The 10,739-nt window shown below is 55.7% G+C and overlaps 1 protein-coding gene across 1 annotated transcript; it reads right to left on the bottom strand.

Annotated features, from left to right (window-relative positions):
• Nucleotides 1-2,357: 2,357 nt before the first annotated feature.
• LOC127595490 (monocarboxylate transporter 1-like) lies at nt 2,358-9,667 on the bottom strand. Its single transcript, XM_052057018.1, has 5 exons — nt 9,536-9,667; nt 5,999-6,280; nt 4,260-4,403; nt 3,384-4,184; nt 2,358-2,663 (listed from the first exon to the last, which is right to left on the bottom strand). The coding sequence occupies exons 2-5, from the start codon at nt 6,213-6,215 to the stop codon at nt 2,398-2,400; spliced, it is 1,428 nt and encodes a 475-aa protein (XP_051912978.1). The 5' UTR covers nt 6,216-6,280; nt 9,536-9,667; the 3' UTR covers nt 2,358-2,397.
• Nucleotides 9,668-10,739: the final 1,072 nt, after the last annotated feature.

Here is a 10,739-nt window from a genome sequence, read left to right as displayed (position 1 = left end):
AATTTCACTTCAGTAATTTTAAGTGTTAAAAAGAACACATTCTCACGTTAATAAATGGAATTTGTATAGATGTTATTTCAGACGTGGATCGATTTGGTAGCCCTTCAGACAATCAGCACACGTGAAGTAGCCCTCGCTCTTAAAAAGCTTGCTGACCCCTGATCTCGTGTCTGAAAAGCGTGGCCAGTCGTCACCAAATTTCATACGCGCAGCCTTTCTTATGTCCACTTCAAGCTGGGTAAATGGAAAAGCAATTGGCACAATATTTTAGAAAGAGCTCCTATGAGGGAAAGCCATGATCGCGCCCACAAAATACCAAATATTGTACCGTACTAATCACTCACTACATTGTGACTGGTTTCTCCACTGACTCCCCCGTCTACTGCTGTGGACCGAAGGAGTGTTCGCGAATGGAATTTGTTGTGAACAGACAAATATGCTCTCAATTATTTCCTGTTTTACTTTGAAGGGTCTGTTCCAACGTCCGGTTTGTCCATTATATATACTGTGTGTTATACTTGACTACTGACCAATTCTAATAAAGCAAGATACTGTCACGTAGACGCAGATTTTTCCTCCGTTTATCCAGCCGCCTTGAGGGGGAACACGCGGGTATACTGCATAAGTAAGCCGCTGACAACAGAATTGTTCAATAATCAAAGAAAAAAAGGGTTCCTCGGCGGTAGTACAGCAAATGTCCCGACAGATAGCACTGTTGTCCTGTGAGCGCTGTTTGTGGTGAGGGATGACGTCAAAGTCGCTGATCAATCACGAATTATTTCTACCTAACGCGGTCAAGACGTATTTGGTCTCGGTTATTTCGATTGGCTAAAATCGGATTTCTGTCGTGGATGAGCCGGTCGGCGCGTGGGAGAAAGATTGACTCGTGAGCGCCCACCTAGTGGCCGCGTGCGTCTTTGGGCCGTCCAGGATTCCAAACCCACCGGCGAGGAGGAGAGGCAGCATGACGGCTCGCGTCTTCAACTACATCAAGCCTCGGCTTGGCAACCGGTTGCTGGCCAAGGTAGGACGCAACCCCCCCGCTCCTCTTCCAACGTCGACTGTGGCAAGTTTCCTTTTTTTGTTTTTGTCACGTTTGATTCGGATGTCTTCAGGATGACAGTCGAAAAAAAAGATACATTGTGACACGATTTAAAAATCTTTAATTCCTTTAATCACGGTAATTAGTATGACACTTGTAAACCCAAACGCGGCCTATTTTCCAGACATTTCATGAAAACAAAACGCCTCTCCTCCAGAATGTCAAACTCAAAGGCAAAAAACATACAGTATATATGTACGAAAGAAAACTTGGTTGTTCCCATCCCCTCTTCACCGCGAAAGGATTTAGGTTTAGCGTTTTGATCCTGCTGGGCAGGGTAGCGTGGAAAGTTGTATCGATCATATGTGGGTGTGACGAAATTGGAGCGGACAGACAAGTATTTGGCCACCAGAGGGCGATGTCGGACCGCAAGCGGCACTGGCGTCGTCGCGAGTTCTTTTGGTTGCTCAGAAAAGGATTCGCCGACTCCAAATCATGTGTCTTCGTGTATCCGCACAACGATCACGAGCGAGCCTTGCGGGCGATGGCAGAAGGCACGATGGCCGTCCAAATACGGACACCGGAACGACAGCCTTGAATCAATCCCAACAGGCCCGCATTGCACACGAAGAGGAGATTCGGGTTTACTTTTGTCCAATGAAACGCTTTTGCTTGTAAAACGCGGCCGACCGTTGGGGGAATGTACCGATGCGCTTTGAGAAGCCAAAAAGTTAGCGAAAGATCGAGAGCAACGCGAGGAGATCGTGGGAGAAAAGGAACCGAGTTATCTTTCACAAATACGTGGCTAATAGGAGGGGAAACAAACGATAAATGCTATTTTCTCTTACCGCTTTTGGTGTTCGCTAATGGCAAGCGCGGGCTATTGTTGGCACGTGTTTCATCACCGCCATTGGCCGTGTGCAAACAAAACGCTCCTCTCCTAAACTTAAAAACAAAACCAAAACAGACGACACGCGGTGACTTCGGTCGCTTCTAAAACAAAGTTGACACTTTCTGGAAGTGAAATACAAAAAGCACCACAGTGGCACCTTGGAATTTGATCGTCCATCTACTTGGAGCTCCCATATTTGTCCATGCCTACGCTACATGCGTGCGCTTCACATCTTTCAAATACTGTGATGACGTCACCACTCTGTGATGACGTAGGTGTGTGCGTGTGCGTGTGAGTGCGAGCGCCGCCTTTTGGCAGCCGGAGGCCCTGAGAGTCACGACAATAACACGCAGGCAAGCAAAACCAGATGAGAGTGCGCTGCAAATTGGGAACTGAAAAAGGGGGGGGGCGTTTTTGCGTGATGCCGTGAGCGTCGGTCTCGCCGAGTCTGCGGCGGGCGCTCCTACACCGTGTTCTCGTCCACCTTGGAATCCTCCTCCAGCTTGCCGGCGGCCTCCGGGTCTGCCTGGGCCTCGGGGGGCGAGGCGGGGGCCAGCATGGCGGCGCGCTCCTCCTTGGGCTCTCCTTTCTCCTTGTCCTTCTCCTCTCGCGCCAACAGTTTGTAGTTGATGCCCATCCCCGCGAAGAGGAAGAGGCTGGCCACCATCAGGATGACGCCGGACGAGATGTACGTGTAGTCGTAGTGCTGGTAGTAGTTGTAGAAGCTTCCTGCCAGAGGAAACGGGACAGCGTCAGCTTGCAACAAGGGGGGGGGGGCCGCAACCCGAGTGAGAGTTGGCTGCCGCCTTGGACGACAAATTGCCATGGCTGACGTTTCATTCAAGTGGAAAGATTTTCATCAAAGGGGGGGGCGAGAAGAAGTGAACGACTCCGCTTGAAGATACGCAAGACGCAGTATGAAGAGTCCTGAACTCCCTCCTTCAACATCCCAAAAAACATCCCAGCCAAATGATTCCACCACGTCTGCGGAAAATAGCGGAGCCGGCCAACTTGAGTGGAGGAGGGGGCCTGCGATCTTTCAGTGTTGCTTTTGGCGGGACGACATCGGAGCACACATTTCTTGAAAAAATGCGCACAGGGTACGTGCGCTGAATAGATGTCACGAGTGAGCGGCCATTTTTCCATGCCCCCCTCTCCAAAGGGGGGCTTGAAAATGGCGTGCTGGAAGCTGATCATTCTAAAATGTCCCCAAAACGCTGAACAAGTACCCCGCCCTCCCCCTCCCCCACGAAGAGCAAGAATTTCACAAACAAACCCCCCCCCTCCTGCCAAATGTTACGATTGATTCCAAATCCGTCAAATAGCATATGGGGCCTATTCACGCAACTAAGACATGACTGCCACCTAGTGGTCATGGCTGAGATGAAAACTTCAAACGACGGTGGGCAGAATTTTGTTTGCGAGCGCCCAAGACGCGGCGCCACGCACCTGTCAGCGGGGGGCCCAGCAGCACGGGGGCGCACTCCACGATGGTGACCAGGCCCACGGCGGACGAGAACCTCTGCGCCCCCACCAGATCCATCAGCGTCTCGAAGAGCACCGAGCTGAGCCAGCCGAAGGCGAAGCCGAAAAAGACGGCGTAGACCACGAAGCCCGTGTAGTCGCTGCAGAGCGGCGCCAAGACGTGGCACGCGCCGTTGTAGAGCACGGCGCCGGCGAAGAAGTACTGCACCCGCGGACGCACCCACTTGGTGTTGGCCAGCAGGCCCATGGAGGGCCGGGCAAACATGTCCACGAAGGCCAGGATGGACAGGAGCAAGGCCGCCTTCTCCTTGCTGACGTCTTTGCTCTTGGCGAAATTGGACAGGAAGACGAGCGGCGCAAACAGGCCGAAGAACATGATGACGTTGCCCAGCAGGTAGAGCAGGAAGCCGCGGTGCCGGAACAGCGTCAGGTCGATGAAGGAGTTGACCGTCTGCAGCGCCGTCTTCTTGGGCCGCGCCTCGCCCTCGCCCTCGCCGTCGTCCCGGGCGACGGCCGGCGAGGGCCGGGGCCCGATGGGGCGCATGAGCGAGCCGGCCACGCAGCAGTTGAGCAGAAGACCCCCCAGGATGAGGAAGCTGCCCCTCCAGCCGAAGCGGTCGTACAGCCACGAGTTGAGCGGCGCCAGCGTGGACAGGAAGACGGGGCTGCCCGCCATGGCGATGCCGTTGGCGATGGGGCGACGCTTGTAGAAGTACTTGCCGATCATGGTGAGCGCCGGGTTCAGGTTAAACGCCAGGCCCAGTCCTGCACCAGAGGGGCACACTTTGAAGGGGGGGGGGGCACGCGCGAGCGGCCGAACGCCAGCGAGCGAGCGCCCACCTCCCACCACGCCGATGAAGAAGTAGAGCTGCGACACCGTGTCGCAGAAGGAGGCGGCGACCAGCCCCGAGCCCGCCAAGCAGCCGCCCAGCAAGATGATCGGTCGGCTGCCGAACCTGTTCACCAGAATGCTGCTGATGGGACCTGAAGGCATTGGGGGGGGGGGGGACATTTGAAAGTCTGTTCACAACTTGACATACAAAGTCAATATGGACCGCCAGCGGTGTGGACAATTCCCAATGATGTACGTGCCTTACCACAACTGGAACACGTTGGGGTGGGGGGGGGGGGGGACCTTTCATCCAAGGACAAAACCACTTTTTCACGCGTCGCTTGAAGAAATCAAAGCCCCGCAATGGCTTGCAGAGGAGCAAAATTGCCGCCTCAAAAGCCAAAAAGAGCACAGTGGCTTCCCGTCAAGCCATCGGAAAGGGAAAGAAAAACACCACCGGCGCAGCAGCACACGGCGACTCGCACCCACAAGTCGGGGGGAGATGGTGGTGACCTTTGGTCTCCGCCGCCTCGTTCCATTCGGAACGGACGTCTGCTCGCTTTGACGAGGACGGGGGTGCAAACATGAGAATGCATTCTTTCCCACGTTTAAGCATTGGCCAGAGGATACAAACAAGACTTTTGTTTTTGGCGGGCAAAACACCGTCAAGGGACCCCAAACCGGCGCCATCAACATAGCGGGAGATGATCCCCATATGGCCACGCAGCATTTCAAACTCCTCTTATTGCAGGGGCCTCCAAAGCACAGATGACCCGACGATGACCGAATTAAAAAATAAAGAAATTTAAAAAATCCTTTTCTGTAGCGTGCAGGGACTGTGCGCAACTTGCGCTAACAGCTTAGCGACTGGGAAACGCAAAGTGATCTTCCTTCCAAAACGGTGCTGAAAAGCGATCGTCTCGCAGCCGATGGAGACGGCCGATGTAAGTGAGCAGATGCGCTCTGACGGTCAAAAGCGGGATGCGGCAATAACAAAATCTTGACGCGTAAAACTTGCAACAAACGGCCGCCGGCGCTCTTTCTCGCTCTCTGGCAAAATGCAAAGGCGCCGCCGTCTCTTGGGGGGGATGACATCGGAAACTTTGTCCCCCGGCGTTTTCTCTCACCGGCAACGCTTGGGAAACCAAGTTGACGGCTTGGATGGCTTTTTTGTTTTTTTCAAATGGAAGTCGTTCCTCCGAGGGAAGCGACGCGAGCCAAGAAAAAGGCTAAGAAGAGGACACGTACGTCCATTCTGCGTTTACTCTGGCTCAGCTTTGTTGACGTGCCCCCCCCCCCCCCCCCCACACCTCCACACTCAAGCCGGGCCTTTCCCGGCACCCGCGAGATGTGAACTCCGAGTCCGCCCACTGGAACGGCCTTTGTCTGCCAACAATCCTGAAAGTTGAGCGGCGGCGCTCTTTGCCATCTGACTCCAAGGTTCAAGTCGCAAATGACACATCTGCCCCCCCCCCCCCCCGGTGCCATGCGGCCGTGGGAGCAGGTGCCGCCCTGCCAGCAACTGAATTCCGAGTGGCCCAGGAGAACGGACTAAATTGTCAGAGGAGGAAGAGGAGGGCAATTCAAAGGGGGGCGGGTCGGGGGGGGTGGGATCTCACAAGCACTTCAACATCTGGCTCCTGTTATGCCTTGGAGCACTCCTGCTATTCTTTCCTCAGTGGTCTCAAAAAGCTCCCACGTCCTGATCGTGAAGAAAAAACACCCGCGAGTCTGGGGCGGGGCTCACCTCCGGCGTACATGACGGCCAGCATGATGGAGGAGATCCAGGACACTTGGCTGGGCGTGGCGTCGAAGATCACCTCGATGTCTTTGAAGAAGACGGTGATGGATTTGGGGAAGGCGTAGGAGAAGCCGATGGAGATGAAGGCGCCCGCCACCACGGCCCAGCCCCAGCCCCCCTCGGGAGGGGCGTATCCTGCGGGGCCCCCCGCCGGAGGAGGCATCTCTGCTCGGGGAGAGGGCGGCGGTCGACGGACCGACTCGCGACGAGCCTCGACGGGAGCGGCACCTGCAGAGAGGTCGAGACGAGGGTCACTCCGTGCGGCGACGCGGGAACGCGGGCCCAACCAGCGCCTGCTCGCCACCAGGATGGAAAAGCCGCCACAAGAGGCGGGACGAGAGGGCGGCCGACGGGGGCGACAAAAAAGAGTCATCAAATGATCGACGCGTTATGATATGAAGGCGTGCGCTGAAAACCTTTCGCCACCCTTGCCCGACGCAAACAAAGGCCCGAAGCCCAAACAAAGCCTCATGATTGCGTTTGTGACCAGCAGGTGGCACTGTAGGGCTCCCCCCTGCAGCTGCACACCTGTTGGTCTTTAGGTCATTGGGGCTTTCAAAGGACTCCCAGCCCCAACGCTCGGTGTCGGCTCATTGTTTGCTCTTGCTCCTCTCGTGTTTCTGTTATTGATTGCTTTTGTTGAAGTTTTTGTTGGTTACTTTGGACTTTGTTTTGGATTTACTTTTCTTTTGTATTCAAGTCAAGAGTATTTCTGGAGCACTTTCAAAGAGCCATGGCTGCACACAAAGTGCTGTACATGGAGCAAATGCACGATAAACAGTAAGACAAATGGGCAATAAAGAAAGCAGCAAACAGTAAAATCAAAGTCATGCTGAGTCGAAAGCCAAAGAATACAAGTGAGTTTGGAGGAGGGATGGCCATGGAGGAGGCTTGCCCAATGTTCAATCTAATTGGTCAAGTACAAGCTGCTCCTCCCTCCCGCCTGCTTTTTGGGGCTCCACCACCAGCACAACGTGACACAAAGCACCCAAAATAAAAAATAACATTTAGCGCACGCGCGTGAGGAAGTTGGCCTGAAGGCGAAACTCAAGCGAGCAAACAGGAAGGTCATTAAATGCGGCCGCTCGCTCCCGCTCTGGCAGAGGAAGTGAGCGCTGAACTTTGTCGACTGCTCCGGCAAACGGACGAAACGGCCGCGCGGTTGAGTTGGCGGGGAGAGCGGCGGGCCCCCGCGCGCAGCCGCTCCCAATTACGCCGCGATGACGCGACCCGACACCAAACGACTTCAGCAAAAGCCGTCCGGCCGTCCGCAGCCCGTCAGGTCCGCGCTGGCGTGATCATCGGCGTGTCCCTCCGTTGGGAGACGTCAATTTCATGTTGGCCATGCGCCTGAACGGCCGTCGCTAAAACTAACAAAGAAAAAAGTTCACAATTGCCAGTGGGTCGTTTTCCCACGCTTGAAAAGATGTCTCTCTCTTACTCTCTCTCTCTGTTGGGGGAGGGGGGAACGACGCACAATTGATGCGTTTGAAACCATCGATCTTGGCCCTCAGAACTGGCCCTCGAACGGGAGGTGGGGGGGGGGGCATACTTTTTCACGTGAGGGAAACAAACAGACGTTTGTGTGGTTTACGATGGCTTGGGAGGAGGCCAAGCATCCAAGAGGAGCGCGTGACGCAACACGACGCGGCCGCAAAGGGGTCAACGAGCGACCGTTCCACTTGGAGACAAACGCACGGCGAGCGCTCGCTCGGGCAAACTTGGAGTCGGGGCCCAAGTCCAATGGGAGCGGGTGGATGATTGTCAGAGTGAGAGAAAGAGAGAGAGAGAGAGCGCTTGATAAAGAGCTAGCCAGAGAGCTAGCTAGCGAAGCAGAAAGAGAAATGGGGAGTGTTGAGGAATTTTCAATTTGCTCTGGGCCCTCCTTGGACGCAGGTTCTTCGAAGAAGACCCAAGACCGCCTCGTCCTTTCTTCAGCGTACCGCAAGGCAACACCAATCGATCGGGGCTCCCGCGAGTTCATCGGGAAGCCCCGAGCAACTGCAGTCGCACGTATCTGGAGGCCTCCTATGTCAATGATGTCAATTAGGGGCGGGCGGTAAAAATCACAAACAAAGTTTGATCTTGACATGATGACAAAGTACAGGCCATAGATCTTGAGATTAGGGTTCCAGTCTTCGGGGACTTTCCTGAGGTGGGGGATGCAAAAGAAGACACTCGGGGAGATAGGACCTCAGCTTCACCCTACATTCTTTCTTTGAAGTTCTTTAGCAGTCGTTCAGGACAGAGACGAGTATCAGCTGTACTCATAGCAACGTGACATTCCTCAACTTAACAAGACAACAAATGCAGAGGTACCGGGTTCGATTCCAGCTCCGGCCTCCCTGTGTGGAGTTTGCATGTTCTCCCCGGGCCTGCGTGGGTTTTCTCCGGGTGCTCCGGTTTCCTCCCACATTCCAAAAATATGCGTGGCAGGCTGATTGAACACTCTAACTTGTCCCTAGGGGGCGACTGTGAGCGTGGATGGTTGTTCGTTTCTGTGTGCCCTGCGATTGGCTGGCAACCGATTCAGGGTGTCCCCCGCCTACTGCCCGGAGACAGCTGGGATAGGCTCCAGCACCCCCCGCGACCCTAGTGAGGATCAAGCGGCTCGCAAGATGAATGAATGAATGAAATGAATGTTCAATTGCTCCATGTACAGCACTTTGGATGCAGCCGTGGCTCTTTGAATAGAAATACTCTTGACTTGACTTTTGTTAGTCGTGCTTTCTCCTCATGAGAGTCAGCCGCGCAGGCTAACGGGCAGCGGGCGGGCGGGGGGCGCGCCGAAGCGGTCGCCGGCCCATGGCGGGGCACGCGTCGACCCTAACGAGCGCTGGCCCCACATCATTCGAGGAGACGTGTCAAAGCCCGCTCGCTCGCTCGCTCCCTCCGTCCATGCCAAATGTTCCCGTTCTCGTATTGTGGTGGCCAAAGCGCTCGCTTCAACGTGAGCTGAATCAAGTGGTGGCTTTCAGTGCTCATCTCCGTCATCCATCGGCTGCGCGCCGGGAGGCCTCGAGCTCGTCACGCAACGACGACTTGCACCGGTGCTCCTCCTGCGCGCCGAACCGATTCGTCTCGATGAGAAGAACAACGAGCGCCCGACCACTGCGCGGACCGTCTTCTCAAGCTGGACGTCCGACGGCCAAAATGAAAAAGTCAAGGACAAGATCGAGGCCAACGCGCGACGGTCGTCAGTACCCCCCCCCCCCCCCTTCCGCGGGGGGAGCGTGTCTGGCTCGGTGCCGACCCCGCGTGGTGCTCCACAGGCCGCTCAGATGCGCCCGAGGGAATCGCGTGTCCCGCAGCATCACGATCCATCGCGCCACCGCCGAGGCACGAAGCGAGGCTCCGTGCGGCGGCTCGCACGCGATGCCAAGTGGAAGAGAAAAGCGCCCCCCACCTTCGCCCCCGCCAAATTGCCCAACGCCGAAGGCGCTTCAAGGCGCCGAACGAACGAAGGAAGGAAGGAGCACCGACCTGGCGTTGAGGAATTGGAGTCGCGCACACGCTCCTGACGTGCGGAGGTCGCCTCGGTGCTCGCGGTAGCAAGCGAACAAGCCGCGGCGGTCGAAGAGCGGACGAGTGCATGTGTGGAGGGATGGGAAGGGGCGGGGGCGCGGGCGGCGGGGGGGTCGGGATGATGACGACGACGATGACTAAAGCGGCGCGCATGCGCACGAGCGAGCCACGCTTCCAAACCGGTGGAAGAAAAGGGGGGACCCACTTGTCCTTTCGAGGGACTTCCATTGCCCTCATACGCATCGGCCGCTCAGAGATGATTTTTCTTTCATTTCTTTTTTAATGGGCGTGCTGCGTCGGAGCTGGCTGGCGAAAAAAAAATCCCGCCTGGAGCTGGTCGCGTGCGGCGAGCCCCGATGGGACACGTCGTTTCGAGACAAGGCGCGTTCCTCATAAAAAGAATCAAAGCCACGTGACATGTTTTGAATCGAGAGGGAAGACGTGTCATCCGTGCAAGTTGTCTTCCCTTCAATTGCATTGAAACACATTTCCATCCGGTGTCCCTTGCAAAGGTTGGGGCAACGTTGCAAGCGCCAGGGGAAGACAAATGGAGAACTTTCAGTAGGCTCCAAATGCACAAAGATTTCAGCGCCGGTGAAGCGAGAGAGAGAGAGAGAGAGAGAGAGAGAAGTGCGCATTGAAAGAAAGAGCCCAAGGCGGCAATGAGCGGCCCGCTTCCGCTCCGGTCATTGCGTAAAAGTCAACATTTAGCCCTGGTCAAGACTTGAGTCGAAAATGACACTTTTTCTTTTTTTTTTGGGGGGGGGGGCAGTAATTCATGCCTTTGTCGTGCCCGGCTCGATGACTGCAATGTCAGCCAGTCCTCCATGAAGCCCCTTCAGCTGCTCCAGAACGCCGCCGCTCGCCTCTTGACTGGTACTCGAAAGAGGGAGCGCAGAACTCCTACTCTGGCTCTCAGTCAACAGGTGGCGAGTCGATTTTGACGTGGTCGGGAGTTCCTCCACGACAGAGTTGGAGGAAAGCTTCGGAGAACCGTCAGCACTCCCCGCCAGCGGCTCGTGCTGAGGAGGCGCGGGCAGGAGCTGCGCGGCCCGTCGGGCCAGAAGCCCCGACAACGAGCTCTTGCAAAGGCCTCCCCGAGACAACCAACAGGACAGCGGTGTTTATTATTCCCTTGTTTTTCCTGCTTGATCCCTCTAGG

The sequence above is a fragment of the Hippocampus zosterae genome, chromosome 2, assembly GCF_025434085.1.
Source record: "Hippocampus zosterae strain Florida chromosome 2, ASM2543408v3, whole genome shotgun sequence".
Classification (NCBI taxonomy): Eukaryota; Metazoa; Chordata; class Actinopteri; order Syngnathiformes; family Syngnathidae; genus Hippocampus; species Hippocampus zosterae.
Note: the sequence above shows the minus strand (reverse complement) of the source record. Positions and strands in the feature narration are given on the sequence as shown.